Source organism: Scyliorhinus torazame, chromosome 4 (assembly GCF_047496885.1).
Source record: "Scyliorhinus torazame isolate Kashiwa2021f chromosome 4, sScyTor2.1, whole genome shotgun sequence".
Classification (NCBI taxonomy): domain Eukaryota; kingdom Metazoa; phylum Chordata; class Chondrichthyes; order Carcharhiniformes; family Scyliorhinidae; genus Scyliorhinus; species Scyliorhinus torazame.
In genome coordinates, this window is record NC_092710.1 from 210341254 (window position 1) to 210363775 (window position 22522).

The following is a 22522-nucleotide window of genomic DNA, read 5'->3' on the forward strand; positions in this document are numbered from 1 at the left end:
GTAGGGAACCAGGTTTTTCTGAAGGAGAAGGGTTCCGGTGGTACATGGCAGTTCAATCAGTGAGTGGGTGAAGATTCTAGTTAGCTCAGTTGGAGAACTAAAAGAGAACCCCAGCAGGCAACACTGGATAAGCTCAGGACAGTCAGATGAGTGTGATGGATGGAGGATCCATGTGGGGGAAGGGGGGAGGGGTTGCATGAGGCTGTGAAAGGTCTTGCCAATGACACTTCACCCTCCAGGGTCACTCATCGTGCGGCCTCATGCATCTGAACTGTGAGTGGGTGTACTGCGAGTGGAGGAAGGGCAGTGGGTTGTGGGTGTAGTGGGGGAAGCCTCGCAAAGCTGATATAATGCTGCTGAAAAGTAACAGTAGGTCATATTCCTGCGCACCTCAGCATGGTCCAGAAGAGCGCGCAGGAGGTGTCACCGAATTTCAGAGCTGGGCCAGAGGATTTCTATTTGCACAGCTGACTGGTCAGGCATTTCATTAAAACAAAACCTTATGATTATTTCTTTGCTCAATTCTGATTGCAGACATCGCTCGGTTTCTGGTCTGATATTTTGGATGTCCTGGGCCTTTTAAATACAGCACCCGAACATGATGTTGGGACATGCGCCACCAAGCCTGCCCTACCACAGAAAATGGCACAAATCCCCAAGATGCATAATTAATTACGTTAGGGTCGGAAGAGATGGCGTGGTTTTCCGTTGGCTTCTGCAGCAGGAAATACTCCCCATCCTTGCCCTGGGACAGCCTTGGATGGGAGCATTTCCCCCAGAGACACAGACAGCCTGGTTTTAAAAACATTGTTTATCAATATCAATGTTACTTGAAAAAGATTTCAAAATCAACCATAGGTTCGCACCAGCGCTTAATGGCGCCACCTTTAAAAGTGGAGACAGAGCGGAGGGACACTGACTGTAAGCGACCTATACACGGACGACAGGGTCACAACAATGGACGAACTGACAGAGAAATTCCAGCTAGCCAGGGGGAACGAGCTAAGGTACCTGCAACTCAAAAACTCCCTACGAAAGGAGACAAGGACGTATCCACAACTGCCACGACAGACATTACTGGAAGAGTTACTGGATGCAAGCATCTTAGATAAAGGGAACTGTAGCGACATGTATGACCGACTGGTAGAAAGGGCCGACACCGTACTGGATGCAACAAGAGAGAAATGGGAGGACCACCCGGGGATTGAAATAGGTTGGGGACTCTGGAGCAAAGCACTGCATCGGGTCAACTCCACCTCCACGTGTGCAAGGCTCAGCCTGACGCAACTAAAAGTGGTACATAGAGCCCACTTAACAAGAACTCGTATGAGTAGGTTCTGCTCGGAGGTGGAGGACAGATGTGAACGGTGCCAAGGAGGCCCGGCCAACCATTCCCACATGTTCTGGTCTTGCCCAGACTTGCGGGGTATTGGATAGCCTTCTTCCAGGCAATGTCCAAAGTGGTGGGGATGAGGGTGGAGCCATGTCCGAACGTGGCGGTCTTCGGGGTATCAGACCAGCCAGATCTATTCCTGGGGAGGAGGGCGGACGTCCTTGCCTTTGCCTCCCTGATTGCCCGCCGTAGAATCCTGTTCGGCTGGCGGTCAGCAGCACCACCCAAAGCTGCAGACTGGCTGCCCGACCTCTCAGAATCTCTCCAAATGGAGAAAATAAAATTCGCCATCCGAGGGTCAGAAGATGGTTTCCACAGAACGTGGGAGCTATTCACCCAATTGTTCCGGGACCTGTTTGTGGCCAACGAACAAGCAGAAGAATAGCGAGGTAGCCAAGAATCAGGGGAAAATAGCCGAGGCGGGGGAGGGAGGGATAGACTGAGGGGGAGGGGGAATAGCAGCTAAACCTAAGAGAAAAGAAAGGCGAACCACAGAAGAAGGGGGGGGGGGGGGGGAAGAGGGTGTGGAAGAGGGAGGATACTGGGAACAATAGAGGGGAACCAGTGAGGTGGGGCGGGGGGGGGGGGGGGGGAGGCAAGGGAATGGCAGCCGGAAGGAGGGCACGGGAAACATTAACAAACTTGGCATCTACAGGAGCAGAGAACAAGGAAAATCCGCGCGAAAGACAGAACGAACGGCTGAAGCGGAGGTGATCGCGAGATGACAACGGCAGCGAAAATCATCCGGGAGAAGTGACAACACCAACATCAGATCCATTCGCGTATTGCCCTCTGTAATTGTTCTGTAACTGTTTCCCCGGCGCCCAAATGTATATGTACCCCCCCCCCCCCGCCCCCAGTTCCCCCCCCCCCCCACAAACAAATGCCTACTTATGTGCTAAAAACAATACTGCCAATTGTACAGAACTGCTGTCGTTGAGCCAGCACATAATACCCTACCAGTTATTTTATTCTAACTTTTTTGTTGTTATTTGTTTTGTTTTTTGTGCGTGTTCCCTTCTATGTATATATATATATATATATATGTGTTCTATTTTGTGTACATAACGGTAAATATACTTTATTCAAAAACCCAATAAAAAACATTTATTAAAAAAAATTTCAAAATTTATCCTCAATGTTTTCCACAAATTACCTGGAAATATTTTTGAGCAAAATCTGAAGAAGCTAAAATACATTTCTATTTGCACAGCTGACTGGTCAGGCATTTCATTTAAAAAAAACTTTATGATTATTTCTTTGCTCAATTCTGATTGCAGAACTTTCGGTTGGCTTAGCTCTAGTCTCTGCAAATTACCTCTTAAAATGGTCACTTCTTTTGAATTTTCAAGCTCTCATCCAACCTTCCTAATTACACCCTTCTTGATTCAGCATCCATTTCTTTATGTTTATGTGAAGCACTTTTATATAATTATTTGCAATTAAAGATGATATATTTTGTTTCGGAGCAACATCGTGGGCCGAAGGGCCTGTACTGCGCTGTATCGTTCTATGTTCTATTGTTGTTGTGTATCTCCTCCTGCACCTAGTGGTGCAAAATGCATACTTCCATTCAGAATCCCATAGCGAGGTTTTTTCTGGAAAAGGTCGCTAGGACTGGTTTAGCACTGGGCTAAAGAGCTGGCTTTTAAAGCAGGCCAGCAGCGCGGGTTGAATTCCCATACCAGCCTCCCCGAACAGGCGCCGGAATGTGGCGACTAGGGGCTTTTTACAGTAACGTCATTTGAAGCCTACTTGTGACAATAAGTGATTTTTCATTTCATTTCATAGCCTGTCACCAGGGCCTTATAGCTTGATGGGTATCACTCTGCATCAAGTGTGGCTGATCAGGAGTCTCTCCCATTCTTACCACCTGCTGTTGGTGTATTGTAAGGATTTTGCAACCTGTATTATGAACTATCCTTCCTTGATCATCAGTTCCTGGGGTGAAATACAAACCTGGAGCTTCTGACTCAGAGGCAGGGATGCTACTGACTGCGCCACAAGACCTCCATGAAGGTGGTACATGGATACAAGATTTAAAAACTTTTGTTTCATGATTTCTGCAATCAGAACTGACCTGTTTTGTTCCTTTAATTGCACAAAGACTCAGGCAGTGAGCAGATATTGAGAAATGACTGGAAAATTAGAGAGGATGTTTCTTTTTGTGGGAGAATCTCGAACTGGGAGTCACGTTAAAAAATAAGGGGTTGCCCATTTAAGACAGAGATGAAGAGAAATAATTTATCTGGGAGTCGTGGGTCTGTGGAATTTCCTCAAAAGGCAGTGGATGCAGAATCTTTGACTATTTGTAAGGCAGAGCGAGATAGATTTTTGATTAGCAAGGAGGTGAAAGGTTATTAGGGTAGGTAGGGTCGAGGTTACAATCAATCAGCAACACACCCAGGGGCCAAGTGGTCTGTTCCTGCTCCTAAATATTATGTTTGTATATTTGTATGTTAAAATCCGAATTTGGATACATTTAAAAATTAAATCTTTTGAAAAATGCTATGAATGAATAAAGCAAACGACGGGTGTGTTGCAAATCAGCAGCAAATGAAATGGTTGGCAAAATGACATACTATGAGACTGAAGCATGAGCTGTTTATCACATTTTCTTGCTATCTTTGAGTTTGACAGTTACACAAGGTTAAACCTATATTATTGACACAGTTAAACCTATATTATTGATGCAGTCATTCCTATAGTATTAACACAGTGAAACCTATATTATTGACACAGTTAAACCTATATTATCCATGTGCAGGTGATGTTTCTTGAAGAGAATGATTTCATTTCACTTTATCAAAGTGTTTTTGCTACTGGCAAATATCATGGTGAACAATTGAAAAGTATCTAGGATCAAATGATTTGAACTGAAGTATTACTGATTTTTAGTTTACTTCATCTCATAAGGGATATCTTGCAATAGCAAAATGTTCAGATTTTTTTATGGGTGGCACAGTGGTTAGCTCTGTAGCCTCACAGCGCCAGGGACGCAGGTTCGCTTCCGACCTGGGTGACTGCGGAGTGTGCACATTCTCCTCCAGGTGCTCCGGTTTCTCCCCACAGTCCAAGTAAGTGCAGGTTAGGTGGATTAGTCATGCTAAGTTGCCCCAAGTGGCCAAAGGTTAAGTGGGGTTGCAGGGATAGGGCAGGGGATTGGGCCTAGCTAGGACATTCTTTCAGAGGGTCAGTGCAGACTTGACAGGCCGAATGGCCTCCTTCTGCACTGTAGAGATTCTATGATTCGAAATAACAAGAAGCATGGGTGTATAACACCACTCTGCCCAACAGGCACATACATCATTAGACTAGCTTTAATGAAGGGGGAGGCTCATAAATGAAGAAATGAGTGCCAGTCCAATTTTTCATTTGTTTCTAATTTAAGCGAGAAATATGTTACATTTTGCCAAGGTGCAACACACCAGTAACAATGATTGCATGCAGTCTACTGGTTTGCATTGGCCATTAGAAGTTGCCCACTCAGCCCACCAATAAATCTCAGTGAATAGATGACTCTAAATCCTACAAATAATACAGAACAAAACCCCAATGAGCATTTGGACATACTCATTGGAATTAAAACATTACTTGGTATGGTTATGAAACACTGGTGTTTCGAATGTGATAAATTGCCAATAGCTCTTTACAAGCTAAAAAAAATGTTGTGATCAAGCAGCCTGCAGTTCAACAGGAAACTCCAGTTGATTCAGTTTATTAGCATGAAATGAATTATAATTTAAGTGCTTAAAACATTGTTTCCATTTTGATTTTTTTGGTTTCCCTGCACTAGAATTCATGAGATATTTACTGATGTGTAATAAATTGCTTCGATGTGATTATTTATGTTTTATGGGATTGTAATTGTTAATATTGAAAGGCCACTTTAGTTTTGCATTCAGATCTTGCCTTGTGTTCTATTTAACAATGGTTAAATGGGTTAACTATGTTAAATAGCATACTGTGCTGATGCAAGAGTGTGCGAACCAACATGTATTCACCCAAGGTTACACCAAGGCCAACTATACATTTGAGGGAAACAAGGAACTGCCTTGGTACAGTTACTTATAAATAATAATTATTTTTCAGAGCCTCTGGTGCAGTGCAGATCATAAAAATGCAGGCTGTAACTTGAATAGTCAGGTTTCAAACACAGCAAAAACCAAAGGTTGGGCTTCCTCGCCACGCACGCGAATGTCCCCAAGTAAGGATGGCAGTTCCCCAGTGGATCTTAATGATCACAAATCATCTGCTGCAACTGAATATTGCCACCTCATTTGCTTTGTGAGGCTTCTGCACAGTACTTTCCATTACGTACCTGCTCTGCTGCTTCTCCATCAGTGAGAAACGTTTCAAGTGGAAGTCTCGAGCAGCTTAAAATATCTACACATGCAGCGGGTTTTTTTTCCAAAATAAATATTATTGTAAATTGACAAACAAATGGGGAAGGGCAACTGTGGTGTAGGAGGAGGCAAAGATTGGTTGGGGCTTGAAAGGAAGTTATTTTTTCTTCCTGCACGTTAACTGCAGCCATGGGCAAAGTAATGTACAGATGATGCTCCAAAACTGGAATGCCCATCGACTTCGGGCGCAGCTACCTGCTACTTCGGCGCAGCGTAAAGCCGTTTGGAAGGAACACTGATGTAAAAGTGGCGGTATAAATCCAAAGATCCGATTGTCAAGCGCAAGACCACCACGAGACCCGCTTGATGGCGGCTTAAACCAGTTTCACCCATCTTACGTTTAGTTGAAGATTGGCAGCTTTGTGACAGGAAGTGTTATTATTTAAAAGCAATAATTACGCGACTCTGATTCCAGGAAAGTAAAAAGGGGAATGTAATTATTCTGAGCACTTTGCAATCCGCCTTGAAATTCCCGATCAACAGTTTTAGAATAATTTGCCAAGTCGACAAATCCCACCGCGGTGTGCCGAGTGTGTGCGATCGAGTTATGTTGCCGAATGCCAATCAAGCTCCCACAAAAACGTTCAACGATCCACTACTCTCTGCCCTCTTGAAATAGCAAGAATTTAATTTCCTTTCCGTTTTAATGCAAAGCCGATGCACTAATAGACAAACTAATCTTCTACTTTATAACATTTTAAGCATGTATTTAGAAAACACGAATTGGATAGAACGTTGACGCACGCTGTATCGATAGGGGGGTCAGAAAACTCTGACAATTTACCTGAGACCATTTCCCGGGCGCGAATAGGAATATTTCAGTAGTTTGCATGGAGTGAGTTCCAACTCCACCTTCAGGACCCCGAGGAAAGAGCGGCCGTGCAGCCAAAAGGGGCAAATTCGACATAGTTTCCCACCCCTTGGTTAAATTAAAGGCTGCTAACTGGCAGATTTTATGAATGCATCGTTTGAAGATTCAGTGGTTTATTTTCCCAACGTGCCCGTGTGCCTATCACTTACTGACACATGGCCAGAGGAGAGAAGGGGAACACATTGACGGAGTGGCCAGTGCAGAGTGAACCAGCAGAGGACGCTCGGCACTCCTCCACTGACTATCTCACCGAGTGTGTGTGTGGCTCGGTGACGTCGCGGGCTGGGGGGTTCACTCCACTCGCTGTTGCAAAGTATTGATGTGGAGGGCAATGTATCGGCTAGGCTGAGGGAGCACCGAGCCGAAGTAACGGGTGAGGGGGCGAAAAAAACAACCCCCACAAACAGCAGAAAGACGACTCCAACATTATGAACGCAACGCCCTTTGTGCTCTTGCTGTTGTTGTATGAAACTTGTGGCAGCGCAGCTGTGGAATTCTCCTCGGGTAAGTCTCGGTGTGTTCCACGGAGCAGGAACTTTTCCACCAGGAGCCTCCTCAAGGTGTATGTATGTGTGTGTGCCGCGCGCACGCTCTCCCGGCCATTTACTTCTGTTTGAAATTGACTTCAAAACAACCAAAAACTATTCGTCGTTAGACAACTTAACGCTGATTTTGTTTAAAGCTTTCCTCCGCTCTGGTAGTTTGTTTTAAGTGCCGCGAAGTGCGGCTTGTTGAATGTTAGTTGGTCAGTGTTTCACCGAGGAAGAGTTACAGTGGCTGGCTTCGCTTCGAAGTTTGTTTTAAAATTCTCTTTCGTCTGAGGGAGCAGTGTTTAGTGTCCAGGGCGATTTATTACCACGTCTGTTTTAAAAAAAAAATAGTGGATAAGTATTTCGTGTGTTTGATGCGGGGCGGGCATCCAGTAGTTTTGGAAAAGGCGACGGGGGCCGTAACTCGGGGCTTTGACTCGATTTTCAGGTTGAGCGGGTTCGCTCTTAGGAGTCCCGTCAGTTAAAATAAAAACCTGGCCTCGTTATGTCTCCACATTGCAGCATATACACAGATTTCATACCTTTCCACTAGTCTCATTCAGAAATAACACCATTTAGAGTTAAGCAGGACAGAAAGCAATACAAAAGGTTATACTTTCGAATCCAGCTGCAATGAAACCGACCGGAATTTAGCTGATATAGACTATACTTAAACGAGGCGTCTTTAAGGACAATAGGTGAGTCCCAGTGGTGTGGAATCTAAAATGGAGTACCTTGAGCAATGAAAAAGTACAGGCAAGCTCTCCTTGATTTCCTGGTAATTTTACACCCAGAGAAAGTTGCTATCTTTCTGTCCAATAATACAGAGCTTTCATTGTAATCCTATAGTTGTTAGTGAGAAAGGAGCTTCCATTTCCTCCTAGTTCACTCACGCCGTCTAAACTTGCACTTCCTAAATCCGGCACCTAACGATTAGCTTCTTCGTGAAGGGAATAGGTGGAGGGAGTTGGAGCTCAGAAGACCTGTGTTTGGAGTACGCTTCAATTTTTTTCCACTCTATTCAGAGTGATTATTGAAACCCCTCCATGCTACTGAGTGGGTTAATTGACGTTACAGTGCGCGTAATGCAATTACTTTTTCTGTTAAACGTGTCTATTATAAAGGGGTTGTTGGATACCCGATCAAAAAAAGTAACAACCACTTCAGGGGTTGATGGATACCCGAACAAAAAAGTAACAACCACTTCAGGCAAAATGGCTGCAAAACAGGATTTAAAGTAAATTAAATACCCCACCCCGCAACTATCAAGGATATTGGCCAGATAACTGACACACTTGCAATATGTTGCAGTTCTATACAATGGGCATTTCCATTTGTTAAATGATATCTTGTGCTTTATATTGTCATTCGGAATGCTTTCATATCACAAACAATTATTGCGAATGATTCATTTGCAGTAACAATTAGGCCACAATGTTTGCAATTGAACAGGGTTAACGGAAGAGTGAATGTTCCATATAGTTTATATATGCATATCATTCTTTAAATATAGTTTCAGTAGGGGAATCAAAACTGCTTGATGCGTGCCCCCAAGTGATGATCTATTATAACCTCAAACATTTATGTTAGATGGAGGATTTTTATCCGGTGTGACAGATTCAGTGACAATTGTATAACCATTCATGCTCAATGTAAGAAATGTGCAAGTTTCATTGTTTGCTTCCCTAACAATGTTGTCAAATTATGTTTGTTTTGTTAACAATGAATGAGATATTTTTCCCTAGAATTGTCTGCCTCAGTGACACCTGGAGGGGTATCAGTTCTTTAATTTTACAGCCTGTAGTAATATTTCACTATATGTGAAAACACTGGTACCATGTGGCGTACATTCCATAAAAGCTGGTGCAATACAGAATGCTCATAGTCTTTTCATTCAGGAGAATGTACTTTGATGTTCAAGTATTGTGCTCCTGCTAAATTAAAAAAACAACAATTTTAGTTTGGGTTCAATTTTTGGAATGGACAGATGTGGAAGGAGTCATAGAATTTACAGTGCAGGAGGCTGCCATTTGGCCCACCGCGTTTGCATCAGCCCTTGGAAAGAGCACCCTACTTAAGCCCACCCCACCCTATCCTCATAACTCAGTAACCCCACCAGTTTCTTTCATTGAATTCCTGGCTATTCCATAAGTTGAGCAACTGACCATCTGTGCACCCATGCATGGTGGCCATGTATGTGCAGTAATTTAGTTCTTTGCATGTGTGGTGAGACAAAGGCAGAGGAGGGAGAGGTTGGATGGCAGAGGCCATGCACATAGGAATGTGAAGCCCAAGCCCCTTTTTTATAAAAGTGTAGTGACTGCCATCTAATTCATGACTCCAACTCCGGGGTGGGTTTTGGCAAACTCGGATTTCTGCAAGATTTGTTGAATTTGATTTGCTTTATATACTAGTGGATGAGGGCTCAACACGTTCAGCATTTACATTCATAATCTAAATTACTAAAGCGGACTGAAAATACTGCAACTGACCCTGGGGACAAAATGTACTTTTTCAGGCTCTTGTGGCGACAGTTGGCTGAGACAATAAATTACTTTGATTCAAAATGTGCGAAGAAATTGCAAATTTTATCCCTCATCTCTGTTTAGTTGATTGAAGGAAATGACTGTTGGAAAGATGGCCAGAATGGAACCTTGGAGCAGGAAGCTGTGGAAGGGGGTGGGGAGGAGTGGACACATAATGTGGACGTTGTAGGGGATTCAATAGTTCGCGAGACTGATAGCATTATTGACGAGCAGGAACCACAGTTCCGATGTATGCTTTCTACCTGGTACCTGACTGAGGATTGGATTGGATTTGTTTATTGTCACGTGTACCGGGGTACAGTGAAAAGAGTATTTTTCTGCAAGCAGCTCAAACAGATCATTTAGTACATGAAAATAAAATAAAAAGATAATATATAATCAGGCAACACAAGGTACACAGTGTAAATACATGGACCGGAAGCGGCATCGGGTGAAGCATACAGGAATATAGTATTAATCAGATCAGCCCATAAGAGGGTCGTTTAGGAGTCTGGTAACAGCGGGGAAGAAGCTCTTTTTGAATCTGTTCATGCGTGTTTTCAGACTTTTGCATCTCCTGCCCCGTGGAAGAAGTTGGAAGAGTGAGTAAGCCGGGTGGGAGGGGTCTTTGATTATGCGGATGCATGAAAAAAGAAACTGGCGAGCGTGTGGGGTGGGAGAACTCTGTCATAGTGTTCCATGCGGAATTGACAACATAACAAAGAGTGGGCAAGAGGTCCTGTTTGGATAAAAACAAATTACTGCAGATGCTGGAATCTGAAACAAAACTGAAAATACTGGACAATCTCTCCAACACTAAGGGCATTCAAATGGTCATTGGATAGACATATGGACGATAAGGGAATAGTGTAGATGGGCTTTAGAGTGGTTTCACAGGTCGGCGCAACATCGAGGGCCGAAGGGCCTGTACTGCGCTGTAATGTTCTATGTAATCTCAGCAGGTGTGACAGCATCTGTGGAGAGAGAAGGGAGCTAATGTTGCGAGTCTGGATGACTCTTTTTGTCAAAGCTTTGACAAGTGTCACCTGGACTCTACGTTAGCTCCCTTCTCTCTCCATAGATGCTGTCAGACCTGCTGACATTGTCCAGTATTTTCTGTTTAGGTCCTGTTTGGAGATTACTAGAAGCTAAATTAAAGAATCGGACTTTTGGAGGGTTATAGTTCATTACCTAAATCTTATTACCTAAATCTCTTGAAAATTGTGTGGAACTAAGCAGTTCAGTAAATATGAGACTCCATGTATGGGGTGAGGAATTAGGGGTTCTATTTCATGGGCCGCATGCAACACTGAGACAAGGAGCAGCTGTACTGTTTAGACAGACACCACCTGAATCAGGCTAAGGCCACAAATTGAGTGAAAAGAAAACTAGGACAGTCGTGAGGTTTGAAGCAAGTAGATTGTTTGGTTGGGGGTAGATTCAGGTGGGAAACGTGGCATAAATAACAGATCTTAAAAAAAACTTTTAAATAAAGAGAGCAGAGTAATAATTATAAATTGTACTTTAGGCACTATTGGTAAAAGAACAAAACCGAGCAGAGAAGTTAGGAATGTTCCACCAGGGCCCCAGATCTCAACAGCCTTGGTTGAAACATGGACAAAAGAGCAAGATTTGAGATGAGAATGACTGCTCTTGACTTCAAGGCAACATTTGACTAAGTGTGGGTTCAAAATTGAAGTCACTGGGAATTGGAACAAACTCTCCAATTGGTTGGAGTCATGCCGTGCACAAAGAAAGATGGTTGTGGTCATCTCGATTTCAGGACACCACTGCAACAGTTCATAAGATACAGGAGCAGGATTAAGAATCTGCTCTGCCATTCGATCATGGCTGATCTCTTCCTGGCCTTAACTCCAGCATCCTTCCCATTGTCCTTAACCCTTCAGCCTGTTACCAATTAAAAATCTGTCTAACTCCTCAAATTTACTCACTGTCCCAGTGTCCACCACTCTTTGGGGTAGCAAATTCCAGATTCACAACCCTTTTGGAGTAGTTTCTCCTCAATTCTGTTTTAAATTTGCTACCTCTTATCCTAAGAACGTAGAACATAGAATTTACAGTGCCCTCTTGTGTGCCCACAAGAGGAAGCATCTGCTTCACGTCAATTTTATCCGTACCTTTTTAGCATCTTGCGTACCTCAATTTGATCTCCCCTCTTCTAAACTCTAGAGAGTATAGGCCTACACTGTTCAATCTCTCTTCATACGACAAACCCCTCATCTCTGTACTCCACCTAGTGCTGTCCTTTTTGATATTCTGCGCTAGTTTTCTTTCGTAATTTATCTAGGCTCTTTTTATTACTTTTTTTAGTATCCCTTTGTTTATGTTTTAAAGTTTCCCAATCTTCCAGCCTGCCACTGGCCTTTGCAATATGTTTTTGTCTTTACATTGTCCTTGATCTCCTTGTTTAGCCATGGATGTTTTTTACCGCTCACCCCATCTTTCTTCCTCACTGGGATATATTTAAGTTGTGAGGAATTGAGCATCTCCTTACACAACTGCCACTGCTCATCAACTGCCCACTCTACCAAATCTGTCCTCTTGCCTGTTTAATTCCGGAGCACAAGTGTGGCACTCCACTTTCTTGCCCCCAAACTGAATTTTGAATTGAACCATGCTATCGTCACTACTCCTTGGAGGATCCTGAAGTATCAGGTTATTAATGAATCCTCCCTTATTGCACAATACCAAATCCAGAGTAGCCAACTTCCTGGTTGGATCTGCAACATACTGTTCCAGGAAACAATCTCTAATACATTCAATGAATCCCCCGTCGAGGCTACACTTGCCAATTTGATTCTTCCAGTCTATGTACATATTAAAATCACCCATGATTATTGCCATCCCTTTCTTACAGCACCTGGTATTTCCTGGTTTTTACTGTGCCCCACTGCAGAACTACTGTTTGGGAAGCTATAGATTATTCCAACCAAGGACTTTTTCCCTTTGCCATTTCTTATTTCTACCCAGATTGATTCCACATCTTGATCTCCAGTACTTATGTCATTTCTCATTCCAGCACTGATCCCTTTCCTCATCAGCAGGATTACGGCACCTCTTTTTCCATTCAGTCTTATCTTTCTGAAATACAGCTCTTCAGGGTAATATCCAGGTCCAACCATCTTTAGCTGCTTCATTATTGGCCTTCCCTTCACAAGGCCAGAAGTGGGGACGTTCGTTGATGATTGCTCTGTGTCTTTTGATCCCCTTCGTTGCTGCCTCACCGCGCCGGGGACCCGGGTTCGATCCCGGATCCGGGTCACTGCCATGGGGAGTTTGTACATTCTCCCTGTGTCTGCATGGGTCTTATCCCCACAACCCAAAGATGTGCAGTAGGTAGATTGGCCACGCTAAATTGCCTCTTAATTGGGGAAAAAAATGAATTGAGTACCCCTAAATCTTTTGATCCCCTTTGCTCCAAGTGCTATATCTGATTTTTAAATAAATTTTAGAGTACCCAATTCATTTTTTCCAATTAAGGGTAATTTAGCGTGGCCAATCCACCTAATCTGCACATTTTTGGGTTGTGGGGGTGAGACCCACGCAGACACTGGGAGAATGTGCAAACTCCAAATGGACAGTGACCCAGAGCCGGGATAGAACCTGGGACCTCCATGCCCGTGAGGCAGCAATGTGCCACCGTGGTGCCCCGTCAAGTGCTATATCTTACTTTAGGGTGATGGAATTTCTCCTTATCTCTGTCCTAAATGGTCTACCCTGTATCCTCAGACAATGACTCCTGGTTTTGGATACCCCCATCATCTGGATTATCCTTCTTGCATCTACCCTGTCTACTCGTCCTGTTAGAATTTTACAGATTTGTACGAGATTGCGCCCCCCCCTCCCCCCAACCTTTCTGAATTCCAGGGATTTCAATCCTAACCGATTCAATCTCTCCTCGTGCGTCAGTCCTGCCATCCCAGGACCTTTGTTGCACTCCCTCTAGATCAAGAACATCCTTCCTCAGATAAGGAGACCAAAACTGCACAGTATTCCACGTGTGGCCTCACCAAGGCCCTGTATAATTGCGGCAAGACAGCCCTGCTCATGTACTCTAATCCTCTCGCAATGATTTATTACGGGCCAGGGTTTAGAGAACCCCAAAGTGTATCATGGAATTCACCTGACCCACAACCTTCAATAGATTTTGGTTATGTGGAGCACAAGGGCCCACTCTACAGTATGATGCAACAGAGATCTGTTGCTAACTTTTGGTGGCTATAAATATGGCGGTTAATAATGTCGCTCGTTGCGTCTTTACTTGATTTGCTTTGTTTTATAAACTTTGCTCTAGAGTCACCAGGTATCTTTATGATACCACCACGAGGTTCAAGTGCTGATCAATAACCCAATACACCAGTTAGTAAGTTTCAAATAAAAACACATTTATTATACACAGTCAATCACTACTCATGTATAAACTCTACTTACTAGACTATCTCTAACACTAAAAGGCCTATACTTAGCTTTGGAACTGGCCCACCAGGTCAGGGGAACAAATGGCCTTTCATTCGATTCTGAGTCTGCAGGCTTCAAAGCTGGTATAGACTGGTTGCTAGGAGCGCCTATCTCGAAGCGTGCGTTGACTGGAGACTTACTTGGTTGATGCAGCGACTAGGCAGGTCATGGTCAAGGGTTGTTTCGAGTTGCTGAGAGACCCTGCCAAGAAGGACGAATTGAACTTGGGGACTCTCTTTATATAGCTTCGTGCCCTTTTGGGCGGACCCCGTACCTGGTTCCAAGTGATTGGACTGCGATCTGATCCCTTAGATCGATTTCTCCAATACTGGAGCTGTTCCCTGATCGCTGGGCGGTTCCTAAGTGTCCGTTGGCCTTCCTTTGTCTTGGCTCCTGCTGGCACCGAGGAGTTTGGCTTGGCCTTGTTTACCTTAACTGTTTCCAATTGTTCCCGGGGATTGCTCATTAATATGTAGATGGTTGTTAGTTTCAGTGCTGTCTGGGTTCCTGCAAGTTCTGATACACAGGAAACTTTGCACCTGCTGGTTTTCCTGCACCTGACTGAATTTCCCTGCATTCTTAGCGGATCTCCATTTTAAGTCAGGAAGTGGCCAACCCAGGTGGCTACAGATCTAAAGTACTTTTAAAACAAAACAATGTTTATTATATGAATCCAGTTTTATAAACACACAGTAAACATCTTAGCGACTATCAACTCAAATACTTCCCCCAAATAATACAGTACTCCATAAGTAACCTCTAGTCTTTCCTGGCAACATCCATAAGACAAATACCTTCTTTAACACCAACATCAGGTTTAAATTCTCTACTGAGAGCAGTTATCACTTTTAAATTAGCAAGTGATTTGAAGACATTCTTTTCATACAGAGAGAGACCATAATTACACCTTGTTTGGCTAGCTGCAGCTCCAGCTCTGAAAACGAAACACACACTGTAGCTGCCAGCTCAAAAATAAAAGTATAAACTGACAGCCCAGCTCCATCCACACTCTGACATCACTGCAGCTATTTGATAAACACCCCTTTCTTAAAGGTACATCCACTACAGCTATTTGATAAACACCCATTTCTTAAAGGTACTCGCATGACAGAAGGCCAGCAGACCATTTGCCGTCTTGACCGCCTGCTGCACCTGCATACTTATCTTCAGCGACTCTTGTACGGGGACACCAGGTCTCGTTGCACATTTCCTTCTTCTAATTTATGGTTATTCAGATTAACCTGCCTTTCCGTTTCTGCTACCATCATTGAATTCACCACTATTAATACACTGAGGGGTTAACATTGAACTGGAGCAGCCATATAAATCATATGGCTACAAGAGCAGGTCAGAGGCTGGGAATTCTGCAAACAACATTCCTCCTAACTCCAAAGCCTGTCCATCATCGGCATAAGCCAGAAATGTAATGGAACAATCTCCACTTGTCTGGATAAATAAAGCTCGAACAATACTAAAGACGTTTGACCGCATCCAAGACTAAAGAGCATACTTGCTTGGTGCCACAGGCATCACCTTAACAATTCACTCCCTCCAACACTTGCCCGCAGTGGCAGCATCTACAAAAATGCACTGCACCAACTCCGCAAACTTCCTTCACCAACACCTTTCAAACCTTTTTTAAAAAAAAATTAAAAAAATTTGGAGTACCCAATTCATTTTTTCCGATTAAGGGGCAATTTAGAATGGCCAATCCACCTAGCCTGCACATCTTTGGGTTCTGGGGGTGAAACCCACGCAGACATGGGGAGAATGTGCAAACTCCACACGGACAGTGACCCAGGGCCGGGATTTGAACCCGGGTCCTCAGCGCCGCAGTCCCAGTGCTAACCACTGTGCCACATGTCGCCCCCCCCCCCCCAAACCTAAAAGGATAACGACAGCAGACTTATGAGAACACCGCCATTTGCAAGTTCCCTGAACCCCACACCATTCTGACCTGGAAAAATATTGGCATTCCTTTACCTTCCTAACAGCACTGTGGGTCAGGCTGGGGCCATAATGCGAGGTGAGCGGGGTTCAGGTGCGGCCATAGCCACATGGACCGCATTGCGAGGGGGCATGGGATCTGACGGGGGCCAACAATGTGAGAGGGGGCTGTGGTTGGCAGAGGGGTCGCAATGTGGGGGAATGAGGTCAGGCGGGGGTCACAATGCAAGGGAGGGGCAGGGTCAGCCGGGGGTCATAATGCAAGGGGGATTGGGGGAAATAACATGGGAGGTGTCAGGTTTGGAGTCACAATGCGAGGTGAGGGGATCGGGCGGGGGGGGGCATGATGGGAGGTGTTATGTGGGGAGGGAGTGTGTTGAGCAAGTGGGGCGAGTGTTCAGGTGGGGACCACAATGGAAAGGGTTCGGAGGAGGCGGCAACTTTCGGGCTTGGGGGGAGCCACGATGCGAGGGGTCAGGCGGCGGGTTAACAATAGGGGGCTGAGGGCCCAGGCAGGGGTTCACAATGTGGGGGAGGTGAGGGGACAGATGAGGACACTCTAAGGGGGGTCACAGTGTGAGGGGACAGGGCATCAAGCAGGAGGGTCACATTGCAGGGGATCACTGCGTAAGGGTGGGAAATGCAGTTGTATAGTGGTGCCACAATGCGAGGGTGGAGGATTGTGCAGTTTGGCAACAATGCGAGGGGGGAGTTGAGTTCAGGCAGGTGGTGGTCAGAATATGAGGGAGCGGGAAGTTCAAGCTGGGGCCACAATGCAAGGGGGAAGTCGAGAGGTGGGTGCCACAATGCAAGGTGGGGGTCAGGTCAGTGGGCCACAGGTCTCTGGGAGTGGGAGGGAGAGGTGTTCAGGTTAGAAACTAGGCCAATTTCTTGTGTGTTCAGGATGCTTTTCTGCAACAATGTGTTCTGCCACCAACAAGGAGGCAAGCTATATTAGATATAATGAGCCAGATTTATTTAACAATGTAATAATGCATGAACCTTTTATCTAACTGATCATAATATGATTTAGTTCATTGTAGCCTTTGAAAGGTAGAAACATGAAACAGCTACTGAGATTTTAGATTTAGACAAGGTTAATTTTGACATGAGACTGAAACTCAAGAAGAAACTGCAAATATGTTGATGGATGAAATTACATCATCAGTAGGTGTTCAAGAGAGAACTTGTTGTGATGCAGAACCAGTTTCTACTCCTTTGGGGTAAGAGCTCTAGCCAAAAAAAAGCCATGGGTGATGAGATAAGACAGCTTAAAAGTAAAAGAAAGCAGGGGATGTGGGCAGATAGGCCAACATTTCTTGCTCATCCCTAATTACCCTTGGGAAGGTGGTGGTGAGCTGTCTTCTTGACCGCTGTGGTCCCTGAGGTGTAGGTATACCCACAGTGCTGTTGGGGATGGAGTTTGACCCAGCAACAGTGAAGTAACAGCGATATGTTTCCAAATCAGGATAATGAGTGACTTGATAGGGAACTTCCAGGTCGTGGCGTCTCCATGTGTCTGCTGCCTTGCGCTTCCAGATGATAGCTGTCGTAGATTTGTTAAGTGCTTTTGAAAGAAACCTTCGTGAGTTCCCGCAGTGCATTTTGTAGATGGAGCACACTGCTGGTACTGTTCATTGATGGTGGAGAGATTAAATGTTTGTGGAAGGGGTAGCAATCAAGCGGGCTACTTTGTCCTGGAGGGGGGGGGTCAAGCTTCTTGAGCATTGTTGGAGCTGCACTCATCCAGGCAAGTGCCTTGTAGATGGTGGACAGGCTTTGGGGAATCGGGGGTAGTTCACTCACCACAGGATTCCTAGTCTCTGACCTGCATAGTATTTAATATGGCTAGTCTGGTTCAGTTTCTGGGCAATTGTAACCCCAGGTTGTTGATATGTCAGCAATGGTAATGCCATTGGATGTCAAGATGGGATGGTTAGATGCTCTCTTGTTGGAGATCATTGTCTGGTACTGGTGCAGTGCGAATGTTACTTATGATTTCTCGGCTCAAGCCTGAATATTGTCCAGATCTTACTGCATTTTGACATTAACTGCTTCAGTATTTGAGGAATCCGGAATGGTGCTGAACTTTGTACAATCATTCGTGAAAATTCCCACTGGAAGGAAAGTAATTGATGAAGCAGCTGAGGACACTACTCTGAGAAACTCTTGCAGTGATGCCCCAGAACTGAGATTATTGACCCCCAACAACTGCAGCCATCTTCCTTTTTTACTACGTGTGACTCCAACCAGTGGAGGGTTTTACCCCTGATTCCCATTGACTCCTTGATGCCATACTCGATCAAATGCTGCCTTGATGTCAAGGGCAGTCACTCTCACCTCTGGAGTTCATATCTTTTGTCCATGTTTGCAACAAGGTTGCATGAGGTCAGGAACTAAATGGTGCTGGCAGAACCCAAACCGCGTCGGTGAGCAGGATATTCTGAAGCCATTGCCGCATGACAGCACTGTTGACCCCTTCTTCATTTACTGATCGAGGGAAGACTGATTGGGCCGGTAATTGGCCGTGTCGCATTTGTATTTTTTGTGTACAGGACATACCGTGGCAATTTTCCACATTACAGGGTAGATGCCAGTGTTGTAACTGTACTGGAACAGCTTGGCTAGGGGTGTAGCAAATTCTGGACCACAAGTCATCAGTGCTATTGTCAGGACTATACCCTTTGCAGTATCCAGTGCCGTCAGTTATTTCTTGATTTAACATCGTGATTCAACTTGGCAGAACACCGACATCTGTGATGTGGGGACCTCTGGAGGAAGCAGAGATGGATTATCCACTTGGCTACAGCTGAAGACTGTTGCAAATGCTTCAGTCTTATCTTTTGTACTGAAATGCTGGGGTACCCTATCATTGGAGGTGGGGACATTTGTGGAGCCACTGCCGTCCCCAGTGAGTTGTTTAATTGTGCACCACCTTTCTCAACTGGATGTGGCAGGACTGCAGAGCTTCGATCTGCTCCTTGCTTTTGGAATTGCTTAGCCCTGTCCGTCACTTGCTATTTTATGTTCTTTGGCACTCCAGTAGCCCTGTGTTGTAGCTTCACCAGGTCGATACCTCCTTTTTAGATATTCCTGGTGCTTCTCCAAGCATGCCCTTTTGCACTCTTCTTTAAAGCAGGTTTGTACCCCGATCTTGGTGGTAATGGTAGAGTGAGGGATATGCTGGGCCATGAGGTTACAGTTTGTAATTTAATACAGTTGAGCTATTGCTGATGGCCCACAGCGCCTCATGGATGCCCAGTTTTGAGTTGCTAGATCTGTTTGAAATCTATCCTATTTAGAACAGTGGTAGTGCTCCACAATGCGGTGGAGAGCATGCTAAATGTGAAGACCTGATTTTGTCTCCACCAGGACTGTGCAGTGGTCACACCTACCAATACTTTAATGTACAGATTCATTTGTGGCAGGCAGATTGATGAGGATGAGGTCAAGTATGTTTTTCTCTGTTGTTTCTTTCACCGATTCTAGCAGCTATGTCCTTTTGGACCTGGCCAGCTCAGTCTCTGATGGTGCTACCAAGCCACTCTTTGTGATGGACATTGGAGTACTCCACCCAGAGTACATTCAGCATTTCTGCCACCGTCTGTGCTTCCTCCAAGTGGTCTTAAACATGGAGGAGGGGGATACTTGGTAATCAGCAGAAGGTTTCATTGCCCGTGTTTGTCTTGATGCCATGCAATAGCATAGCATCTGGAATCAATTTTGAGGACTCCCGGGCAACTCCCACCCAACTGTATATCATTGCACTGCCACCTCTGTTGCAACTGTCCTGCGGTGGGGACAATGTTATCTCGGACTTTGTCTTTGTCAGGCTTTTGCTTGACGGGTCCATTAGACAGCTCTCCCAATTTTGGCACTGGACCCAAGATATCAGCAAGGAAGAGATTGCAGATTTCAGTCTGAGTTTGTCAATGTCATTTCCAGTCCCTAGGTTGATGCTGAGTGGTCCATCAAGTTTCTTTTGTTTTCTTTATTTTAAAAATATATATTTTATTCCAAACAAAGTCCAACACAATAGCATAGTGTCAAAATAAACCTGGTGCATAGAGTTTGCCCCTCCCCCCACCCCACCGGTGACAAAACAGTTCCTCAAACATGGACAGAAATGGCCTCCACCACATGTAGAACCCCTCCTCCAACCCCCTAAGGGCAAACTTTATCTTTTCCAACTTGAGGAACTTGTACCAATCCCCCAACCACACCAAAACACTCGGTGGTGATAGCTACGCCTATTTCAAAAGTATCTATTGCCAGACAATCAGACGGCAAAAATTGCCACCAATGTGTCCGACAGACCTTCAAACACGGCCTCCCAAAATCTATCCAGCTTTGTACACCACCAGCAACTTCTCTAACAATATATATTCTGGAAACTGAGGGAATGAGGGCAGCCCCTTCTGTGTAAAATCCAGCACCTGCCAATATCGAAACTCGCTCTCCCTTGGTATCTCGAAACTCTGAGCAAGGTCAATACTGACATGCGCCCCAATATAAAATGCCTCCTCAACTGATTCCAAGTCCTAATTGTATATTTCTCAGAGGAAAATGGCTACGGGGTTGTCACTAGGGCCCTCAAATGTGTCCCTTTACACGAGTCCTTCTCTAAGCGGACGCAATCCGACCCTTCCCCCGTACCGTCGTCTCTTAGCGTTCGCCGCCCAGTAATGTAACAGATTTGGGAGTGCCAGCTGCCCTTCCCACCTTTGTCTCGCAACAGGGCTCTATTGACCCTTGCCAGCCCAAAAAAACTCTGAAATCAATTTGTCCACCCTTCAAAAAAAAAGGCCTTGGGGAGAAAGATCAAGAGGGACTGAAAGATAAACCGGAATCTTGGCAGCACATTTATCTTGACCACCTGCATCCTCCCTGCCAATGTCAGGTGCAGGGTATCCCAGAGTTTGAAGTTCCCTTTTACCCCCTCTACTAGCCCTGTCTGGTTCCATTTGTGCATAGCAGCCCAATTATGTGCCACCTGGATCCCCAAATACCTAGCCACCCTGAACAGCAGGAGCCCCCAGGTTCGCAATCTGCCCCAGAGCATTCACCAAGAAAATTTCATTTTTCCCAACATTCAATTTGTACCAGGGAAAGACTCCAAAATTCCCCAATAGATCTATAATTCTCCCCATGCTGTCCAGCGATACACTACATAGAACAGTAAGTCGTTGGCATACAAAGACACTATATGCTCCCTACCTGCCCTCGCGTCCCCTGCCATTCCAAAGCCCAGACTGCAATCACCGAGGGCTCAGTTGCCAACACAAGTAACAATGGTAACAACGGGCATCCCTGCCATGTTCTCCACGCAACAAATACCCCAAGTTTATCTAATTTGTTCTCACTTTCCCTAGGGGGCGTATACCATCACCGAACCCAAGCCACAAACTTGAGTCCAAACCCAAACCTTCCCAGGATCTCAAACAGGTTCCTCTGGCCAAAGGTCTTGATTGCGTCAAGGACTCGCCCCTCCAGGGCCATAGCCGCCTTTAATAGCCTCCTGATATTACTTAAGAGCTGCTGCCCCTTCATGAACCCCATCTGACTCTCCGATACTACCTCCAGAGCACATTTCTCCAGCTATCTTGCCAACACCTTAACATTTGTGTTCAACAGCAAGATGGATCCTTGTCCTTTTTCTGAATCATGAAATAGTTGCCTATGCCAACGTATCCGGCAGTCCCCCCTTCCCCACTGCCTTATTAAACATACTCTGATGATAAGGAGCCAGCTCCCCTGCAAGCTGCTTATAAAATTCCACCGGAAAGCCATCCAGCCCCAGCACCTTGCCCAACTGCATCAATCCAATACATTCTACCTCCTGCAACCCCAGTGGCTCCTCCAGTGCCTGTAGTTTCCCCATCTCCAGTTCTGTGAACACCAGCCCATCCAGGAACTGGCCCGTGTCTACCTACCGCCCCCCCCCCATCCCCATAACCCCTTATAAAAGGCCCCCGACACTTCAGTTATTTCCCCAGGCTCCAAAACACCCCGCTGCGCCAATTTCCTTAGCCACTGTCGGCCATCGTACCTGACGGGCATGCAAGTGGCTCGCCTTCTTCCCTTACGCTTATTATACCCCTTGTAGGCGCCATAGCTGACCCACCTTCCCCATTGTCAGCCATTCGGAATGCCCCTACACCTTCTTCGTCTCTGCCAGAAGCTCCCTAATCGTGGCCACCGAGTACCCCCGATCCATCTCCACAATGCCTTCTAACAGCCTCCTCCCTCTCTCTGTAGGCCTTAAACAAAATAATTTGGCCCCTGGACTATCGCTTTCAATGCCTCCCAGGATATTTGGCCAGGTATAGCACTCCAAATCAATCCTTGCTCTGATACAACCCTACCTTCGT

General features: G+C 45.3%; 1 protein-coding gene and 2 long non-coding RNA genes across 5 annotated transcripts in view; 1 reads left to right on the plus strand and 2 right to left on the minus strand.

The window, feature by feature from the left end:
* LOC140410727 (uncharacterized) overlaps positions 1-6049 on the minus strand; it is an 85147-nt gene extending 79098 nt beyond the window's left edge. The window contains exon 1 of the long non-coding RNA XR_011940717.1: positions 5715-6049. This is a non-coding gene — a long non-coding RNA (uncharacterized lncRNA). The remainder of the gene's footprint in view (positions 1-5714) is intronic.
* LOC140410728 (uncharacterized) overlaps positions 1-6835 on the minus strand; it is an 86222-nt gene extending 79387 nt beyond the window's left edge. Inside the window, exon 1 of the long non-coding RNA XR_011940718.1 lies at positions 6584-6835. This is a non-coding gene — a long non-coding RNA (uncharacterized lncRNA). The remainder of the gene's footprint in view (positions 1-6583) is intronic.
* Positions 6836-6905: 70 nt separating this feature from the next.
* The window catches only part of ptprk (protein tyrosine phosphatase receptor type K), an 877717-nt gene continuing 862100 nt past the window's right edge, over positions 6906-22522 (plus strand). Inside the window, exon 1 of one of the 3 annotated variants that reach the window (XM_072499228.1) lies at positions 6906-7174. In XM_072499228.1, coding sequence (XP_072355329.1) covers positions 7099-7174 — 76 coding nt within the window. In that variant the 5' untranslated portion in view covers positions 6906-7098. The remainder of the gene's footprint in view (positions 7175-22522) is intronic. The other 2 variants (XM_072499225.1, XM_072499226.1) reach the window with 2 other exon arrangements.